The following is a 22,998-nucleotide window of genomic DNA, read 5'->3' on the forward strand; positions in this document are numbered from 1 at the left end:
AACACTGCATGCAAAACGTCATTATTTACAATTAAAACACTTTATTTATTCACTTTATTTGAATAATTTCAGTGAAAATTAGTCGACAGAAAAGAAAAAAGTACAGTTTGAGATTCAGGTCAAATTTCTTTGAATATACTGATAATAACTGAAGGGTTTTTCAGTTCTGCCTGTGAAACATAACGATACTGTCATTCATAAATACATATTCTACTCAATCTCCAGCAGTAACAATATGAACAAAGAAACAACAAAAAAACAAAAATCACACATCTACAGTAAAATTGTGCCATCCTGGCATGTCGATTGTATAAGATCAGCTATTACATGCATGCAAGGTTTATTGTCTACATAACCTGGAGCAGAATAGTGTTACAGGACATCAAAAGCACTGAGAAGGAAACACAATATCTTCTCTAAGGCTGTGCAAACTCTGGTCAAAACAAAAGTCTATGTTAAAAGCTTTGCATTACACGTTGTTACAGAGGTGATCCTTCAGTATGTGCTCCTAGGACATACAGAGGGTTTAGCTATAAGAAAGCACATGGCACATACAACAGCTAAGATCTCTTGAATTTATATGAGAGCGAAGATATGATCAGAATACAGTAACAGCTGGCGTCTGTGGCGAATGGGTTTTACAAACAGAGCATTTACATGGACTAGCATGTACATGGCACTTCAATGACACTGACAGGTACGGTAACTCATGGCCATCGTTTGAATTGTTTGATTATGTCCTGCAGAAGGTAAATACAAGCTGCTTCCTCACATACAAACAAACACAACAAGAGTCATGTGACAATCAACACAAACAAAAGGTTTTGGGTGCGTCCGAATAGTTCCTCCTATCTCCTTTCCTATCCACTTTTCCTTAACCCTGTGGATTCTGGAAAGGTGTTAGGAGACACCCTAAAGGAGTTAGGGAAAGGCAATCATGTTGTTTTTGACAATCAGACACACTTCCACTAGGTGACGTAATAATCCGGACTACTAAAAGTGCATTTATAACACTTTCCCCTGTGCATCTAACCACTGATATAATCTCAAATTGAAATCAAAGGAAAAGAAGCTACCCAGCTACGAGAATGGTTGCTCACACTCACCTTCCACTCAGAAATCAACATTAATTTGAATGAATAAATAACAGAATAGGCGCCACAAAAAGCTTACTTTACAACTTCCTCATAACATTCATAGATCGGATATGGTTTTTAGAGTATTTAAAGTTGTTCAAGGCATATTATTTCATTGGTAATTTACATGATCTGCGTCCCTTTTCAATCATTGTGAGTTTTCGTGAACCCTCGGATGAGCGTGTCCCTTTAAATGTTGTCGCCGCAAGGAATTGTGGGACAGCATTATTTAGTCTCCTTTAGTAAAGAATGCATCAGTGTTTCCTAGGTTAAAGGAGGTTATAAAGGATGCATTGAGCCTCCTTTCCTTAGCTTTTAGAGAATTGGAACGCTCCTTATCATGGCCACCACTTAAACACTTCAAATAGAAGTGGATAGGAAAGGAGATAGGAGGGACTATTCGGACGCACCCTTTCTCTCTTAAGGCTTTATAGCCTTTGCACATTTTTACTGAGGGAAAAAGTGTTTAATGAAAGGTGTTATTAGAAGTCAGTCACAGCACTTAAGATGTAAACTGATCATTAACTGTGACCATCAGAATCCATTCCCTCACTGTTGTGCGTGAGTGTTCAAATCCCTTTGCTCGATGCAAACCTTTCTTTTAATTCAAACTCTCAGTAAAAACGAGCGATATTAAATCTAAAGGGGATCTCAGTGTTTGCCTTCTATTGTCTCGGCATGAAAAATGATGTGGGAGATCTCAGCAGTGATCAATCTTGTTATCTTGTGTAACTTGTGGCTAAAACACCGGAGAGCTGCTTCATCTGTTGACTGAGATAATCCGTGAACAAACTGAGGAAATGAAGAACTGTACAGTGGAATGATAGCAAAGGGAAAGCCTGACTGACAGCAGTTTAATGTATTATAGATGCCATGCTCTTAAAAATAGAGTAAAAGTTCAGCTGACTGAATGGAGGAGGTGTGATGTTTCTGTTTCCGCCCATGAACAGGTGAGCCACAGAGGTTAAACGTGGTTACCCAGGGATCAGATACAGCAGCTCTATCACTAAATACAGGTTTTGTTGAGGTCAACCTTCAGTGGCAGAGGCCCCGCCTCCTGAATTTCCTGTGAGTGCTTCACCGTGACTGCGATCATGGGGCTCAGGTTGTACGGACGGACTTTGAGGCCATTATCAAGAAACTCCTTGTCTCCATTGATACTGAGCTGAAAGGACAGAAGAGAAGAGTTTAAAACTTCTGCTCTTAATTCACTTTGTGTTCAATCTGACTGTGTGACTAAACTAGCAGAACAACCAGTGTTGGGCTCAATTACATTTTTCAATTACAATTATGTCTTATCCATGTTCATTTACAACTAATTCATGATAACGGCGACTGACATTTTTTTTCCAAGATTCAAAGTGTTTATGTAAAGAAACATGTTTCAATGCACAATGAATTACCCAATTAAAATTAAATCACAACTATTTCCCCCCTGAAGGTCAATAACAATTACATTCTCAATTACTAAAGTTCGATTACAATTAATCACAATTCCTGAGCCTTTAATAAATAAATAAACCCATGAAACATAACCTTCCTCTTGTGTTAGCTTTCTGTTATTATCTCTTATGAATATTGATTTTATTCACTGTTGGTTTTATTATTTTATTTTTCTCTGCCCTAATGTCTCTGTAGCACTTTGAGATTACTAAATGTGATATAATCGATTTTTTTTCAACACCCCTAGACTGGAGGAATATCAAGGGTGCACCTCATGACAGGAGAGATAGGCTCCTCCCCTTTGTCTAGTTCTCGGATGGAAAACAGACACTTTTCTGTCTCAGTGAAGCTGAGTGATGTTTTAATATCTTATTACTACACTCAGTACACTTGGATGAGTAAAATACTAACACAGCGTCTCCAGGGTGTGTGTGTGTGTGTGTGTGTGTGTGTGTGTAATAGAGACTGAAGCTATACATGTCTGATGCTACTTTAATCCGGAAAATCGTCACATATTTGCCGTTTTCTTTAAAATTCCCAGAATATTGCAGCTCATCAAATCCCCACAGCTGTCTGTACAACGTTGTTGTAAAACTTTAATTATAGCAGTGGCACCAAAAGGCCACTCAAATAACACACTGGGTAAAATGAACACTCAGATGAACCCTGTTGGGTTTAATCAACTGGAAAGATAAAACAATAAGAACATAATACAGTGTGATAACTGCTGTGGATGGGAAACAGTGATAGCATCAATGTTTAGTGTTATCTTCCCTTTGCTTCCCTTGGATTATTGCTAAACACTACTGAAAAAAATCAATCAATAAATAAATAAAGGAGAGCATGCAGTGGATGGAGAGGTGTACCTGTGTCTTGATGTGCTGCTCTGGGGCCGTGACGAGGCTGGCGCAGCTGAGCCAAAGCATGACCATGATGGACAGGAAGAGACAAGCAGCTAAAATCCAGCGCGGCAGCCCTGAACGTCTGTAGGAGGAGGAGAGAGCAGCGTGGCATCAAATAAACATGGCTAATAACAAGATGAAATTAGTCAAAACCTTACAGCAGGGGTACAAAACTCATTTTAGTTCAGGGGCCAAATACGTAGCAGTTTGATCTCAAGAGGGCCACAGATTTTATGCTGGGAAAATGAGTAATTTCAACATTATTGTTCTATAGTTGGCACTTCTGTGTATACATAAAATACAAAATATGCAAGAAACCGACTATATCCACTCAATAAGTGATAGATATCAATCCAAACAGGATGTTTGCTTTAAATTTCCTACATTTGTGAGTCGTGATCGATTTCTATTTAATTAAGGAAAATGTTGTGTAATAATTTGAGGAAAATTAGAAGATTTTGTGAGAATTTTGTGATTTTTTTTCAACAGTTTAACATTAAAAATGATTGCCATTGTGTAATATATTTACTATCCAAGCAATAAGTGACAGATATCAGGATTTTGTCTTTTAAAATTCCAATGATTTTGTGACAAATTTGCATTAAATAAATAATTTCAGGAAAATCCAGTATTTTGAACATTTTGAGGTTTAAAATGACTGTGATAAAAGGATGGAAAAATTGCAATCCTCCAAATATTGTGGCGTTTCATTAAATTAGTGTATTTAGAAGGGCTGAGAAATCTACAACTGAATTATTTGGTAATTTATACAATCTCTTTGTCTTTGTTTACTTTCTCCTGTGGTCCGAACTGGATGGTCCCCAGCAGTGGTTCCCAACCAGGGGTACGTGTACCTCTAGGGGTAGTTGAACACATTGCAGCAGAGGGTACTTGGAAACATTGATGAATCTAACATGCAGAGTCATTTTTAAGCCTATACACTGTACATGCTCATCCAACATCTTTTCCACCCATTGACAATAAACGGCATTAACGGAATAAACAATATTGTGGCCTTAATATCCTACTAAATTGTTACTAACATGTTATGCATATTACTAAAAATTGAGGTGAATATATTCTCTGATATACAATAATTGTAATGCACAAAATGTATATTTAGTGTGCGTTAAACGTACAGGTTGACGTTTTCAAGCTGTAGGAGATTTCAGAGCCTAATTAATTTGATGGTTGTCCTGTTTATTTAGATGAGCTAAAGCTTGTTGCTATGCGTAGTTGTGCACGGCTTAAATAAAGCAGGTTTGGAGTGTTGAGACTGAACTATGGCTCAGCTGCAGCTTACCTTGACATGCAGCCGAGAAAGTCGTGCTCAGCTGTTGGATCCTCTGTGTGCTGGGCCATGTGCTTCTCTTTGCCTGCAGCTTTGGACGCTCCCTTTTCTCCATGTCTCCTCGCACCTGCTAAAGAATTACAAATAACGACTTCGGCTCAGTGCTAATTACTTTGAGACACTTATCACTGCAGCGCACAGAACAAACAGTGCTATACATAGATTAATAGAGGAAAGCAATCAGTGTATGGCCTGACCGTGGGGTCTCTGGGTGTGAGAGTGGACCTGAGGCCAGTTTTTGTCAGCCACACTGGATCGAGGAGCCTGCAGCTCAGGCAGAGAGTACTCCATCTCTGGTTGGCTCTGAAGGGAAAGAAAACATAACATACAGATGTTAGTTCAGCAGCTTAACCTCAAAACCGTACGCTGAGAGAACTTGGTTGGATAGTTCTGAAAAGACAAATGAAAGTCTCTAATAGAATGTAATGAATCACTTGTACTGGTTTTTTGTCATTTATTAGATGAAGATACAGTGCATCCGGAAAATATTTTCTACATTTTGTAATGTTAAAGCCTCATTCCAAAATGTATCAAATTCTTAATTTTCACAATACCCCATTTTTTTTGGATTTTTTTGCCATTTCATTAAAAAATAAAACACAAAAATTTCACATGTACATAAGTATTCACACCCTTTGCTATAACACTCAATACTGAGCTCAAATGCAACCTGTTCCCACTGATTGTTGTTGAGATGTTTCTACAACTTGACTGGAGCACACCTGTAGTCAATTCTGATTTAACTTGATTTGGAAAGGGACACACCTGTCTATTTAAGGTCCCACAGCTGACAGTGATTGTCAGAGCAGAAACCAAGCCATGAGGTCCAAGGAACTATCTGTACACCTTCGAGACTTATATTGACGCACAGATCTGGGGAAGGATAAATCAAAATGGAGCATCATTGAAGGTCCCAAAGAGCACAGTGGCCTCCATCATTAACCACCAGGACTCTTCCCAGAGCTGGCCGCCCGTCCAAACTGAGCAATCGGGGGAGATGGGCCTTGGTCAAGTTGGTGACCAAGGCCAAGTTCTCTCACTGTTCTCTCTCTTTGTCACTCTGACAAAGCTTCAGCATTACTCTAAGCAATTGGGAGAACCTTCCAGAACCATCAGTGCAGCACTTCACCAATCAGGCTTTTATGGAAGAGTGGCCAGACGGAAAACCTCTCCTCAGTAAAAGGAATATGACAGCCCGCTTGGAATTTGCCAAAAGACATGTAAATGACCCCCCGAACATAACAAACAAGATTCTATGGTCCGATGAAACAAAAATAGAACTATTTGGTCTGAATGCTAAGTGTCACGTTTGGAGGAAACCAGGCACTGCTCATCACCTGGCAAATACCATCCCTACAGTGAAGCATAGTGGTGGTAGTATTATGCTGTGGGGGTGTTTTTCGGCAGCAGGGCCAGGAAGACTAGTCAGGATACAGGGAAAGATGAATGTAGCAGTGTACAGACACATCCTGGATGAAAACCTGCTCCAGAGCGCTCTGGACCTCAGACTGGGGCGTTGGTTCATGTTCCAACAGGATAAGGACCCGAAGCATATAGCAAAGATAACTAAACAGTGGCTTTGGGACAAGTCTGTGAATGTCCTTGAGTGACCCAGCCAAAGCCCAGACTTGAACCCAATTGAACATCAGTGGAAAGACCTGAAAATAGCTGTGCAGCGATGCTCTCCGTCTAATCTGACAGAACTTGAGAGGATCTGCAGAGAAGAGTGGGAACAAAATCCCTAAATGTAGGTGTGCCAAGCTTGTAGCATCCTACCCAAGAAGACTTGATGCTGTAATTGCTGACGTAGATGCCTCAACAAAGTATTAAATAAAGAGTGTGAATACTAATGTACATGTGATGTATTTGTGTTTTATTTTTAATGAAACGACAAAAAATCCTAAAAAACCTTTTTCACTTTGTCATTATGGGGTATTGTGAGTAGATTGATCCATTTTGGAATGAGGCTTTAACATTACAAAATGTAGAAAAACTAAAGGGAGTTGAATACTTTCTGAATGCACTGTACATGTACTGCTTCTCGTTGGACTGTCATAATCATGTGATTTATTACCAATATATTAAATGCAGTGTAAAGCTGATGTACATCCATTGGAGTATTATCCAATTCTAGCCCTGTCCTGCATGTCCAGCTACAACGCACACACACACACACACACACAGAAGAGAATACAGGAATGCACATAAATGTCCATCATCTTCCAGCTTTAATACTTCATGTAGTTTTGTGGGTCAGTTGGTATATGGCAGGGTTTCTCAAATGGGAGTATGTGTACCCCTTGGGGTACGCGATGGCACTGAAGGGGGTACTTGAGAGAGAGAGTGGAAAATGAACATAAAGTGTCAGTCTTGGTCCAGGCGTGATATGACCAGAAATGATAAAAACTATAGAGATAAATCTATTCAGGAGCCACTAAGTCAGTGTTTTTCAACCATAAGGTCAGGACCCCATGTGGGGGTCGCTTGAAATTTCTGAAAAATTAAAATGGAAATTTTTCAAATATTTTTCAAATTAAAACAACATAATCTTAAACAACTCTATTTCTATACTTTCACTTTGTGAAATATAAATGGAGTTCAACTAAAATGCAGTTAAAAAAAAAAAAAAAAAAAACATGAGCTCAAACATGATTAAAAACTAATTCTAGAAATGGGGTCACGATTCAAAAAAGGTTGGAAACCACTGAACTAAATACTGTTTCTTTCCATTGAGATTCTTTAAAATGTGTGTTATCACTCGTTCATTCCATTATTATGATCTATTGAAGTTGTTTTTAAATAGTTTTCTAAGCAAAATGCATTTTACTATGTAGCACTTTGAGATTTTATTTGAAATGTAAAGTGCATTATAAATAAAATTCATTATTATTATTATTATTATTATTATTAATAAAATGTAGTAGTCGGACAAGGAGGCACTGGGATTGAGAAATACAATAAAGGTCAAATGCGGTACTTGAGCCACTGGTATAGATCAGCAACAAACATAGATGGTTAGTTTTTGAGGGCTAAAAAACTTTTTAAATATATACTGTATATATACTTCACAGGCTGATTAATACTGCCAGCTCAATGAATGGATGGTATTAATAACAGACGCAGACAAAACATATCTCATCATCAGTTTAAACAACGCTGCATTAGTTATGTATTTAAAGTGGCAGAGCTCAAAAAAGAGGCTCAAACTCATAGTTTCAAAATTAGCAACACTTTTTATTATGTCAAAAAATCCACCCAAGCACAAGTTTCTGTATGTTATCTCAATGTGATTTTAGGAATTATCTAACATTTTTCATTAATTCAGACATATAAGCACTGACATACAGACATATGTCAAAACTTTTGTATATTTTTATTTATGATTGGAATTGTAAACAAGTAAAGTTAGGAATCAAAGTTGAATTTAGAAGACACCACCCTCTACCATCTAATCCACATATTTGAAAGTGTATTTCACAGACATTATGCATATGGTCTGTATGAAGACTGAATTTTAATTTGAAATCATTTGTCTGCTCTCTTAAAAAAGTCATAGCATGCTGGGCATGACGCCACAGTAACACCATAACATCAAACAGGATTTATGTGACAGCTGAAAACAGAAAAGAACAAATGAGTAATGCAGTGTATTAACTCTGGTTCATGGTTCACTGAAAGCCAGGTCGCTTTGGCGTAATCAGGGGATTCTCTTTCTAAGACATTCAGAGAGAATTCATAATACATAGGAAAGAAATGGAGCCATCGAAATCTTCATTAGGGACCAGGAACCTGTTGTTGTCCTGAATTTTCTTCCTTTCTTTCTTCAAAGGAAATCATACTCGCCATGCCGGAACCATCGTCAAAGTGTGCACAAAGGTCTATATATATGCCTGATTCAGTGACGTGCCGTGACCACTAGGGCTGGGTAGGCACGTTGCAAATCGAGACCACCAATGACAATTTCATATGTTTCTGCTGTCAAGTGTTAATTCAATTCAAATCAATTTTATTTGTATAAAGCAATTTCCAACAAAGTCATCTCAATGCGTTTATCAAAACATAACATTTATAATAAGAAAGAAAAAAGCCAACAAGATCCACATAAACAAGTGTTTAGCCATCTAACAAAATCAACATCATAAACACCATTAAAGAAACATAAACAATTATTTAATATAGCCTCCATACTCTCCCAACAAGATATATCTCATGACACGACAGCACATCTGTTGTTTGTGTTGGAAACAGAGAAAATGACAACAACAACTTAGAACAGCCTCAGTGAGGAGCATCCACAAAGTCAATCCTTCCTTTTGTTCCATTCACTGTGAAAAGTATCAAACATGTTCTGACTTTACCTCTGCTGAAGCTCTGGTATCTCAGGTGTTGGTCTCCATCTTTTAAAAGCTGTCGTTTTTCCTCAAAACAAAGTTTCTCTATCACCTCTAGCGCTGTCATCCTGACTCTAGTGTTATCCCGCCCACTAGCTCGAGAACGTAGCAGTAGCAGTCATGTGTCATCTATTCACTAATGTGCTGTGAACTTACGTATAGCATTTAGCATAGCGCGGTTACGTGCAAAGGCAGCTCTCTACGCTGCCTTCACGCGTAAATTGATGTCCCATTGGGGACCTGACTGCGCATGCGCAAACACGTAAAATCACACAATGGGAATAGAGGCAGAAGAGCGACGTGCCTTTGGGAGGGGGCGTGGCCTCCCTCTGCCATACTGCGGAGCGAAAAAAAAAAAAGACTGTGCAGCTGTTCCAGGAAATAGCGCTGTTTAGTAATTTGGGCTATGAAACGCACAAAATCCGGACACTTTCAAACTTATAGGTACTGTAGGCTATTGGAAATGGAAAAATAAATAATTTATAAGTAAAAAAAACAAAAACAAATTATAATTAAAAAATCAAACTATCAATTCACCCTTGGGTAGGCACTGCCAACCTTGCCTACCCTGACGGCACGTCACTGGCCTGATTGCTTCGGCTGCAGAAACAGACCTATCGTCCTAAAGGTGGCGCTACTGCAAACCATTTAAAAAAAAAAAAACAACCACATGTCCTAGAAATCTGAATTTATCACCATTATATAGCCCAAATAACAAATACTTTTTTGTACATTTAGACCTATTGCGCATTATGAAGTCATGAAGTCGTAATTGATAGTTAATTACAATTATGACAATTATATTTGTTATTGCAATTGGAAAAATGTGTTGCTGTCTTAATTGTAATTGAATTGTCATTTACAATTAAATTAAACGCAAAACTGGGGAACCATGTTACAGTTCTATGGATTAACAGTTATTAACATATATTTATATGTTTCATACCAAGTTTACCTGTCAGTGAATCTTGAGGATCCTTTTACCATTTAAAAAATGTTTAATCTAGGACTATACTGGCCAAAACCATTAAAACCACTATTTTCATTTATTAGGAATCCTAACAAGGTAACCAAGAGATGAAAAACAAATTAGATGATAGATAATATTTTTAAGTAGATTTTACAGCTGATTTAAGATATGAGTCAAAACCGACCCATTAACATAAGAGATGCAAACAGAAAGCTAACACAAGAGGAAGGTTAAGTTTTATGGGCTTATTTATTAAAGGCTCAGTAACTGAGAACGTAATTGTAATTGGGATTTTAATCATATTTAGAAAGTCGACAGATTTTTGATATATGTAAACAGTAGTTTAAATATATAAATTATTGCAACATTTTTAATGTTCATAAAATATATATATATACAGTATATATATATTTTTTGGGGTCAATATATATATACTATATACTATATATACATATAGTATAGATATACGTATATACTATATATATATATATATAGACTGGAGACGCCAGGTGTCTTCAACTTTGAACCTCTCCACAATATACTAATTTTCAATTTTGGGGTTTTCATTAGTTGTCAGTTCTAATCACCAACATTAAAAAAAAATAAACACCTGAAATATGTCAGTCTGTGTGAAATGAATGTACAGATTATACATGTTTCTCTTTTTGAATGGATTTACTGAAATAAATCAACTTTTTCATGATATTCTAATTTTATGACCAGCACCTGTATATATGAATATATTTTGGAGTTATAGTCATCTCAAAAAACTGATTTTTTTTTTTTTTAATAGCATTTTGAATTTAGCTCTCATACAAACATTTGGAGTCAATGCAAAAACTGCACTTTCATCAGCTTTTACTCAGAATTTCTCATTTTTTTAAAATATATTTTTTCATTCCATGGAGGCAAACACCAGCAGTGACTTTCACTCCAGAGTTTCTAATGGCACACACTCGGCCACCCTTATATTCATACTGACAACAAAGGGACGCACAAAAGCACACAAATGGGGCTTTCGGGAAACAACATATAGATTTTCAGGTCATTTGTATGTCAAGCACCACCAGGTTCTTTGGTCTGTTCTGCTGTCCCTTCACTGTGCTGACAAAAAACTGCTTTTTTCTCTAATTGAGCACTCTGACAGTCGATCTGTCAACTCACTGGCAGGTTTCCGGCTGTTTGCTAAATACACACCTGATGTTTTCCTGCTGTGGAGCCCGCACTGCCCTCACTGTCTCAGTCACTGACACAAAGAGGAGGCATCTATCAATAAGTTCAGAGCAGTGAGTACAGTCATAATTCAAATCTGCTGCATCCACACGCTTTAGAGCTAAGAGATTTTTTCAGCAGGTAAAGGGAGACAATGTGGATAACTACTATGGCAGACAAAGGCAACTGGCGGCCTGGGGGCTACATGCGGCCCTATATCTAATTTTGTGTGGCCGCCGAAACAAAATTGTAATTCAGGACGTTGGAAGTTATATGAAGCCCAACATAACACACAAACTCCAGAAACACAGAAAATGACAACAAAATGCACAAAATGTCAACAAAAGTTCACAAAATGGTAGCAAAGACACACTAGAAAACCACTTCAACACAAAGTGACTACAAAAACAACAACATATACAAAAGGACTTCAAAGACACACAAAATGCCAACGAAATTGTGCAAAATGACAGAACAATGCACAAAATGACAGAAAAATACACAAAAAGACAACAATAACGCAAAGCATATAACAAAAACACAGAATGACTCGAAAAACACACAAAAAGACAACAATAACGCAAAGAATATAACAAAAACAAACAAAATGACTTGAAAAACACAAAAAGGCAACAAAAATTTGCCTTGTTGACAAAAAAAATAGACAAATTGAATTCAAAAACAGGTCTAAAAACTTTTTTTAAAAAACACTAAGAAATCCCACACAAAAGGACTACAAAGACAAAACCCGTTGTTCTTTTCTGTATTAAAGAGGACATATTATGCAATTTTTTCACCCATCTCCATTTGTTCTAAGAAGAGTGTTAGCCTCTGAAAAGTCACTTTCTGAGCAGTTCTGAAATCGGGCCTTTTTGGGGCCTACTTATGCATATTCATGAGGAGGCGTGTCTATAGACGCTCACTCACTTAATGACGTACTTTCGCAAAAGTTTTCATCAGGTTGGGGGTGGAGTCCAGGGTATTTTATTTCCCGATTTGACTTGTGACATCACAAATCTGGAAAATTTGAAACGGAGCAATTTTCTCTGTGTTGTAAGACTTACAAAGACCACAAAAAAATGACTGGATGGATTGATTCATTTCACATTTTGTGTGCCAGTGGACACTCAAGTTATCTCATATGTGATCAAAAAAACTGCAATGCTATTCTAAATGCTAACATAAACGATGATATTGTGGTCCTCGGATCAGACAATCACATTTTTGTGGGCCCTGCTCTGACAGAAGTTGCCCGTCTCTGTATTCTGGTATTTGGTCAGTTTAGGTCACGTGATAGGTCAATCATTGGCCATAAAGTGAAGATCCTGTTGGGACTGATATCGATCACTCTTTGCTTGGATATTGTCGGTTTATTACATATTTTGTATTATATATAGTGTGTACACGTAATGGTGTAAACTAGGGCACAATAACATTGAAATAACTCGTTTTCCTGCTTAAAATCTGTGGCCAATTGGATATCAAACTGCTCCATATTTGGCCCCTGAACTAAAATAAGTTGGACACCCCTGCTGTACCTTTGGTTATAACCTTACCTGAAAAACCACAACCTTGCCGTCATCAGCCTGCAGATAAAAGGTCCAGGTGGAGGAGATGAAGCTTTGTGCTGAGCTGACAATGTCGTTGCACCAACTGGACACGGCCTCCATCACAGAGGGGGGTTTGGGGCGAAGAGTCATGGCCCGCAGCTGCAGTAAAGAATGCAAAACACACACTTTGATACTTTCTGTCCCTGAATGTGCAAAAACACTATGCTGACTCACTCACCTTCCTCCTCTGGATCTCAGGTTCAGCAGGTTGGCTTGCACAGCCGGTGCTGCAGGCCTCCTGCTCCAACAGCTTCACATAGGCCTCCTGACAGGCTGCAGGGAGACATTGTAAAGGGTAACAGGCAGGGATGGGGTCAATTACAATTGTAATCGCCTAATTGTAATCTTGAAAAATCTGTTGCTGTCGTAAAACTTATTAAATTGTAAATGAGTTCAAATAATTGACTTTGTAATTCTAATTGCTATGAAAATTCCATAAAAATTGTCAATTATAATTTAACACAAAACTGTACAATTCTACACATATGTAGTTAACAATTATTCAAAATTTAAATTTAGGGGTACACTGATGCAAAAAAGGCTCAGATGCCCCTACCAAAACCCATATTTTCATTGATTAAGAAGCCTAACAATGTAACCAATAGATAGGATAGAAATTAGATGATATTTGTTTTTAGTGTATTTTGCAGCTGATTGAGGACCTGTTATCATAAGAGAATGCTAACAGAAAGCTAACACAAGAGGACTTTTATGAGATCTTTTTTTTTTCAGGCTCAGTAATTGTGTATGATTATAACTGACCTTTAGTAATTGAATAAAGTAATTGTAAATGTCTTTCTGAGGATAAAAAAAATTATTTTATTTTATTTTAAATGGAAAGAATACTTGTCATACTTGAACATGGGTAATTGAAAAATGTAATTGTAACTAAAAAATGTAATTAACCCCAACCCTGGTAACAGGCATACGCGGAGTTCGCGGAGGGCAGGGGGAACATTGCCCGCCCTAGTTGTCAAAGGTTTTCATTAGAGTTTTAACAAATTCATTTGAAAATAATACAATTCTTAATATAATGTACATAATATACAAGTATTTTAAGTGCCATAAAACACAGTGACTGTACAAAATGTATATGAAATAATGTGTTCTTCTTTTAAAAATACAAGTTCTTTTTTGGCGTTCAAGTCATGTGACCATCGTCTTCCTTTCAAGGCCATGTTGAAATGTTTTTAACATCCATCCATCCATTTTCATACCCGTTTATCAGGGTCGCGGGGGTCTGCCGGTGCCAATCTCTGGCTCTCATAGGGCGCTGGGCGGGGGTACACCCTGGACAGGGCGCCAGTATGTTTTTAACATTTTTTTTAAAAAATTTGATTGCAACACATTACTGTTAGTTTTATGTCACAAATGTTAGTTCTACCTCAGCTGTGTAATATGTATAGTACTGCGTCTGAATATGGTAAATGGTAAATGGACTTGATTTATATAGCGCTTTATCACCACACTGAAGCAGTCTCAAAGCACTTTACATATCAGCTCATTCACCCAATCACTCTCACATTCACACACCAATGGGACAGGACTGCCATGCAAGGCGCTAGTCGACGACTGGGAGAAACTTAGGGTTCAGTGTCTTGACACTTCGACACATAGGGATCGAACCCCCAACCTCTCGATCAGAAGGCGACCCACTACCACCTGAGCCATGGTCGCCCACCCTATCTCCCTCCTATCTCCTTTCCTATCCACTTTTCCATAGCCCAGTGGATGACATCACAGCGTTATGGAAAGGTGTTAGGAGAGGAGTTAGGAAAAGGCGATCACATTTGCTTTGACAATCAGACGCGCTCCAACTAGGTGACGTGCTGCGAAGGTCGTGACGTCTGCCGTGGATAAAAAACTACAAATTTCCGAAAATGGACTAAAAGCACATTTATAACACTTTCTGCTGATATAATCTCAAATATCACAAGGTTTAAATATAAATCAAAGGAAAAGAGGTTACCAGACTATGAGGAACAAAAGTCAAACTAAAAGAATGTCACACTGAGAACGGTTGCTCACACTCACCTCCCACTCACTGATATGAATTATGTTGAATAAAACATAATGTGGCTAAAAATGTCTCTGATCCCTTTTTCAAGAACCACAGAGTGTCTGTTTTATGTCAGTTATAATATGTCTTACATATCATAAAACATAGGTTTTAGATTATTTAAAGTTGTTCAAGGCATATTATTGCATTGGTAATTTACATGATCTCCGTTACTTGTCGGTCATCGTGAGTTTCTGTGAGCGCTCGGGTGTGCGTTTCCCTTTAAATGTTGTAGCCGCAAGGAATTGTGGGTCTGCATTTTCTCCTCTCCTTTGGTAAAAGATGCATCAATGTTTCCTAGGCTAAAGGAGGTTATAAAGGAAGCATTGAGCCTCTTTTCCTGAGCTTAAAGAGAACCCGGACGGTCTTTATCATGGCCACCACTTAAACACTTTAGGGGGTGAAGGAACAGTGGATAGGAAAGGAGATAGGAGAGACTATTCGGAGGCAGCCTATGTTTTCAGTTAAATGGTCACAAACTTTTGAGACTTTAGGTTGGTTCTTCTGTTGCGCAATTCTTTTTCACAATGTAAATGGTGAAGCAGCACTGCGCCCAGCAGTTCATGTTTGGTACTGCAGCAAAAATGAAGCAGAAAGCGGCCGCCGTCCTCATTTTATCATGATTTTACCACATTGAACGATGAGTTGACGCACATTTTTATAGTCAACATGATCAATTATGTCACACACATTGTGGTTGGAGGGAATCTCGAGCTGGTCTATATATTTAATCATATTTTTTTGTTTTGCCCCCCCCGGCAGGAATCTCAGACTCTGCCTCTGGTAACACGTATTAAAAAAAAGCAAAGAAATGAAAAGAGCCGATAGGATTCGGTAACATCAGACAGTGTGAGCAACAAACACACCTCAGTTCGCAGATTGAAAATGAGAAGCAGATAAAACAAACTGTCCCAGGCTGTTTGTGTAGAAAGGAAGATAAAGATGCGTGGGAGGAGTTGCCTCCGCTGTGGTAGCAATTCACGCCATGTATCTGCTGTTTTTTACAAGGAGCAATGGGGCATCTGGATTGCAAATCACATCATTGATTTCCAATAGAGCAGATCAAACAGAAAGAGCATGGTGAAGCATCCCAGAAGTAGACAAAAAATCTGAGCCTGCCATGGAGAGAAATATGTGTCTTTTTTTATGCAAACAAACAAAAAAATGGATTTGAAATAAGTAAATTTGCAAACAAAAATGATGGATTTGCAATTTTAAAAAGAATTGCAAACAAAACTATCCATCCATCCATCCATTTTCATACCCGCTTATTCCCGTTTAACAGGGTCGCGGGGGTCTGCCGGTGCCAATTTCCGGCTCTCATAGGGCGCTTGGCGGGGGTACACCCTGGACAGGGTGCCAGTCCATCACAGGGCAACACAGACACAGACAACCATTCATTCTCATTCACTCCTATGGGCAATTTAGAGACTCCAATCAACCTTACAGTCATGTTTTTGGATTGTGGGAGGAAGCCGGAGTACCCGGAGGAAACCCACGCAGCACGGGGAGAACATGCAAACTCCACACAGAAAGGACCCAAGTCCACCCCAGGGCTTGAACCCAGGACCTTCTTGCTGTGAGGCGGACGTGCTAACCACTAAGCAACTGTGTGCCCAACAAAACTATTGTTACTAAATTTTTTTTTTAAATGCTGGTTTTGTTTACAAATAAAAAGTCTCTTTCTATTGATCAGTTTCGAACAATGGTGTGAAAAACACTTCTAACAAATAATGTCCCGATCCGATATTGATATCGGATATCGGCCCGATATTGATATCGGCCCGATATCAGCTAGAAAACAAATATCGGATTTTATCGGACTGCATCTAAAATCTCTGATATTTATTATATTATGTTTATTCAATTGTAGAATACTGTAGATTAGTGGTTCTCAACTGATGGGTCAGGACCCAAAAGTGGGTCGCGGACCTGTACTGGCTGGGTCGCGGACAGCTGGTCATAAATAAATAAATACTTACTCACACTGGCAACTGGGGCCGTTCCAAGCTCACAGCAGGAATCCCCCCCCCCCTGTCCCTTTTCTGACACGGTAGAACGGACGTGATCACCAGCTCAACTCGGTTCCCACAGAGAAACACGTAATCATGTTAATTTATGACACACGTATGGCGTTATGTCACCATTAAGCGACTCTGGGTTTGTTGTTGACAGTACATTCTGTTAATTTCATATTTTCTGTTGCGTAGGGTAACTATAAACCAAGATTTACCCAGACACGTGCTCTTTTCACGGACTGGGTTTCCCAGGGCCCCTGAACGCATCACGTTAATTTAAATGACCGTAATTCTGCTCATATTTGTTCTATGGGAGAAATTCCACCAGTTTATGAAAGATAAGAAGTTGCTCTTTACAGCCAGTGTTGGTACATTGCGGTAATTTTACTCACACGTAACGGAAACATTAAAGATGCTGCTTTGTTTTGACGAAATCGACACAAGGAACATTGAGAACCAAGTGAGTGAGAAAGAAAGAGATTAAAACAGACCAAATAACGGTGGATTTATTAAAAATGAAAGCTCTCTCTGACGATAAAAACCACCATGAATGGAGGTTCAAATGGATTTGAAAACAAAGGAGGAAACTGAGCCTATAAAGGTAAGATCAGTTTAATTTCTGGATCAATAAATGTCATTCTGATTTTGTGGAGCTAGTCTTTGTGTACATTAATATAAGTGTAAATAGATGCTTTTAATGTGAGACAATTTAGGATAGAGTATTTGTGTGTTTGTTTAAACTTTATGTGTGTTTCTGTGTCCATCTGAGCATATTTATCTCCATCACATTCAGTTTTCCTTTTGATGAACATGACATTAACTCTTCTTTTATTTCTTCTTCTTTAAGTCCAAGCAGGGTGGCCACGCCCCTCCCTGGACATTAAAACCATGAGCTGATCCTAGTTTCCATCATCAGGTCTAGACCCATCACTTCTACAGACAACAGACAGAATAAAACTCAGAGTCAACATGGGATGCACTTATTTATTGAAATGTATATTAAATGACTATTTAATTTTCTGTAATTTTATTTTTTAGGAGATGTTTTTAATTGTTTCAATAATTTAGAGACTTAAGGAACAGATTGTTATAATGCATAATAAAGGTGATTTACTTGAGTCAAAAAATACTTTAACAGGACAACAATGATGTGCAGAGCTGCACTAATGTTGGCTTCATACAATAATAATAATAATAATAATAATAATAATAATAATAATAATAATAACAACCACTGCACACGCCACCAGAGCAGCTTCCAGTGAATAATTTAGAAATAAAAAAAAGTTCACTGATGGTGACATTGAGATCTCAATGTCACCATCAGTGAACTTTTTTTTTTTTTGTAAATTATTCACTGGAAGCTTAGATATTGTGTGACAAAGATATCAAAGTTTGTTGTTTTGAGAAGAGTCATATTTATGATTAAAAGTTATGATTGTATTATATTCTAAAGTTTAGAATGATCTGGCTTGTCTTCCTTGCTTTCTGTTCACAGCATAACTTTATATTTAGTTCTACAAAATGTGTTTACAGCTAATTTTACTGATTATTGTTACACATAATCCTGCATGTGCATTATATACAGTATAAATGTGTAGATTTAACCAACTGTTGGAGAAACCATTTTATTAAATACAAAGCAAACGACATGCAAACAGAAAAACAAAGGTAGAAATAGTGTATTTAAATTATGAAATTAGTGAGTTGTTAAAGTGCTGAGGTGCAGCGGAGGGTCTTGTTCTGCAGAGACGTGATGATGAGGGGTCCGAGTAAAACCCAAAATTCCATGGTAATTTTGAGGGTATAAACATGCATATAAACACATTACTGGTATATTAACCCATATAAACCAAAAAATATAGAAATGGGACATTTTTTACGTCTGCAAATGTGTAACATATTACTGGTATTTTGAGAACAGGACACATGTAGATTTCTGAGCAATTCATTATAGTTGTGCAGGACTAACAGGAACTCCACATACTGAAAATTGGTATTGCTACATGTGCACTAACACGACACGACCTAAGAAGAGAACTAAAATAAGATTAAAAATAAATAAATACACCCAAAGTCTCTCATGTTGGGTTGGACTTGTCTTTTATTTTGAAAGAAACTTTTCTTTTGACAGGCCTGTTGTGAAATCCTTGTTGCACAGGCAAATATATAGATTTATGTTTTTTTAAAAAAAAGATTATATGGATTAATAAGAATAAATTTGGTTGGTTGAATTCTTAAAAAAAATTTAATGACGGTGACAAAATTGGGTCGCAGGGTGAGACCAGATGAGAACCACTGCTGTAGATATTATGTTGAAGGTTAAAATGTATGTAACCAATTGGTTAAAAATAAATGGGTCAGTTTTTCTCATACCTACTGTTGCTGACTATTGTTCTCTGTTTGAATAACATCACTTGATCAAGGCTTTTCTAACATTCCACGCTACAAAACGAGTCATAAAAGTATGTATGATTTGTGCTAATATTGCATCGGATCGATATCGGTATCAACCAATACCCAAGGCTGCGATATCGGTGTCGTATCGGAAGTGAAAAAGTTGTACCGGGACATCCCTACCTCTAACATCGTCCAGAGGAGGCCCCGCCCACAAGCTTGAAGTTGAAACGCAACCAAAACTTCAGGAAACGCAAACAAAATGTATAGTTTTATGACAACTAACTTTATTTGTAAACAAAACCCAGCATTTGAAAAAAAGAGTAATGATAGTTTTGTTTGCAAAACTTTTTTTTTTTAATTTCAAATCAAATCAAATTTCTTTGGAAATATTTTATTTCATTTTTTAAATTTCCAATCCAGTTTTGGTTTGATTGCGTAAAAAAACACACATGTATCTCCACAGTCTGCGAGCCCAGGGAACGGCTGCGATGTTTACCAGAACTGCTTCACACTTTGACGTCTGACTCAACCAAGTAACGTATACAGGCTATAATCTGACGTAGCTGGAAACCACTTCACTCTCACAGCTCACATCATATCATTTAGCTGCTAAAGAATAGATAAAGTGACACACTGACTCACCTCCCTGACACTCCTCCTTACTGGTATTAAAGCCAGCATCACCATTGACAAACTGGCAAATGGAGTAGAGGCGACAGCCGCGGTGACAGGCGTTCATTATGGAGTCCTGAAAGAAAGAAAGAGTGCAGAGAGAAGAATGAAAGAAAGAAAGTGGGCTGCACTGTTAAACATGTCTCCTGCAGGGTTGATTAAACTCCATCAAACCATGAGAGGATACCTGACAAAAATGCATTGTGACATCCTGTAAGTCAGACATGGGCAACTAAATGGTAAAATGGTAAATGGACTTGATTTTATATAGCGCTTTATCACCACACTGAAGCAGTCTCAAAGCGCTTTACATATCAGCTCCTTCACCCAATCACTCTCACATTCACACACCAGTGGGACAGGACTGCCATGCAAGGCGCTAGTCGACCACTGGGAGCAACTTAGGGTTCAGTGTCTTGCCCAAGGACACTTCGACACATAGTCAGGTGCTGGGATCGAACCCCCAACCTCTCGATCAGAAGACGACCCTCTACCACCTGAGCCACGGTCGCCCACTAGCGCCCCAGGGGCCACATGTGGCCCTCATTCTATTTTATTGCGGCCCCCAAAGCAAATCCCCAAAAATTTTAATTCAAGAAGTTAAAACGAATATGAAGGACAACATAATACACAAATTACAGAAATGCTCACTGAACATTCAAAACATACACAAAATGACTCATAAAACATACAATGACAACAAAGACAGACACAACAACCACTTAAACAAACAAAATGACTACAAAAACACATTCCATAATAGCTCCAAACACACATAAACTGCAAAACTACAGGAAAATACAAAAAAGAACAACAAAAATACACAGTGACCCCAAAAACGCACAAATCGACAACAAAAATACACAAAATGACAGAAAAATATGCAAACTTACACCAAGAACACAGAAAAAACAGACAAAATAAAGACAACCCTTTCCCTCAGTTTGGTCCTTATTCTAAATGCTGACATGAATATTGATCATGTGGTCCTCAGGTCAGATACAATCACATTTTTGTGGCCCCCGCTGTGATAGAGTTGCCCATCCCTACTGTAGGTTTTGTATTAAGGCCAGTCTTAAAGTGCTATAATGTATCTTTCAGTCAGTGCATGTAAAAGTCTGACCAAAGTGAACAAATGGTGTCAGACTTGTGCAGCAGGGAGATGTGCTGGTGTTGCTGTCTGTCACTGTCATTGGAAAAGCCATAAAACAGCGCCCTCTGGGGGTCAGGCTCAGAACAGGAGAGACAATGAAAACTGCTGACAGCTTTGTGCTCATTGTTGTCACAATTTGGAGACGTCTGCTCACACAGCAGGTGTCAGAAACAACGTCTATACAGCATTTGGACCAACATCTGGAGGCTCACGTTACAGACTATATGAAAGCAGACGTGCGGTCTGTCCTTCAGAATGTGTGTGAACCACACCTGCTGAGGGCAGAGGATGGAGGTGATGGAGGAAGGACTCGATGTGATCCAGGCTCCATCCCATCCAAAGCCCTCCAGCCTCAGATGCTGATGCTCCTGTGATGATGCACAGGTTTAAGGTGATGTCACCGCCCCTGAACTAACCCGCACACAGAGAAAAGCGCATCTTTCCTCGTTTTGAGCTTGAATGTGATTCACTTGTTACTGTGCCAGGCCTTTAAAATGCTCCATTATTGGAGGATATGCGCAGCAGCAGCAGCCATGAGTGTGCACTGTGCAGCCTTAACGCCATTGACGTATCAAACGCGTTGAGAAGATGCAGATGCAGTGTTTGTTGTCGCAGAGCAGAGGCCACGGCTCTGCAGCAGCTGTAGAATAACTTACTTTAGCAGGGCTTTTGTTTTTGATGGTCAGCTGACATTGCTTCTTGCAGTAATTGATGTCGCCCAGTTGGTTGTCAAACAAATCCGACGACGCTGCAGCCGCGAGGCCAGCGAGGAGCACCGGGAGGAGGACCGAGATGCTGCACATCCTGCAGCCGAAGGAGAGGAAGCGGAAAGGGGAGGAGGAGCACCGAGAGCCCGGAGCTGGAGCTGGAGCTGCTGAGGATGATGATGATCCTTCAGTCCTGGATCTGCTTCAGCCTTGGACGCTGATGGTGATGATGACGATGATGATGATGAAGATGAAGAATAAGAAGCCTCAGCCCCGGATCCAGTCTGCTGCTGCTGCTGATCTGCCCCTGCCCGTAGCGTCACGCGCATCATCATCATCCTCATCATCACCACGCACGCACGCGCACGCACGCACCTTCGGAGCAGCTATCACTGCAGTGCATAATGTGGTTGCGATGCATTCGTGCAGATGTAGCAGCAGCTACACCGCAGTAAGACTCAACCATAGGCAACTGGTGGCCCGGGGGCCACATGTGGCCCGAGGGCCATGTGAAAAAGCAGAAAATGAGAGAGAAATACACAAAACAACAGCCAAAATATTCAAAAAATACTTTAAAAAAACATACAAAATTTCTAAACATTGCACAAAAGAAAAACAAATATCAAAAAAAGTACTCAAATGTACAAAATTACTTTTCTTTATTTTTTGTTTTTATTTATTTTTTACTTTTTTATACACAAAATAACTTTTCTTTCTTTATGTATTATTGATTTATACACAAATTATTACATCAGAAAAACCTGCCATTGTCATTAAATACAACTGACTAAATAAAGTTTCTTTCACTGTCACCTCAGTGTGGCATGTAGAAGGTAGCATTAAACCCACTTATTTTCACCTACAATTTAACAATACAAAAATAAGGAATAATATAAATGAAAAATAAGGAAAAGGTACTAAAAAAGTGGCATGTGCATTTTGCCAGTGCCGGCGCCAAGCCTTAGGCCAGATTT

General features: G+C 38.6%; 1 protein-coding gene across 2 annotated transcripts; it reads right to left on the reverse strand.

The window, feature by feature from the left end:
- Positions 1-1,023: 1,023 nt before the first annotated feature.
- On the reverse strand, positions 1,024-22,263 carry tmem59l (transmembrane protein 59-like). 2 transcript variants are annotated; one of them, XM_028444444.1, is made up of 8 exons: positions 21,974-22,263; positions 20,135-20,240; positions 13,194-13,288; positions 12,962-13,114; positions 5,030-5,135; positions 4,785-4,899; positions 3,446-3,563; positions 1,024-2,301 (listed from the first exon to the last, which is right to left on the reverse strand). In XM_028444444.1, exons 1-8 carry the CDS (start codon positions 22,118-22,120, stop codon positions 2,143-2,145), a joined length of 999 nt encoding a protein of 332 aa, XP_028300245.1. In that variant the 5' UTR covers positions 22,121-22,263; the 3' UTR covers positions 1,024-2,142. The 2 variants fall into 2 exon arrangements, with proteins under 2 accessions (XP_028300245.1, XP_028300244.1); XM_028444443.1 differs by having other exon boundaries at positions 4,785-4,902.
- Positions 22,264-22,998: the final 735 nt, after the last annotated feature.

This window comes from Gouania willdenowi, chromosome 4, assembly GCF_900634775.1.
Source record: "Gouania willdenowi chromosome 4, fGouWil2.1, whole genome shotgun sequence".
NCBI classification, from domain to species: domain Eukaryota; kingdom Metazoa; phylum Chordata; class Actinopteri; order Blenniiformes; family Gobiesocidae; genus Gouania; species Gouania willdenowi.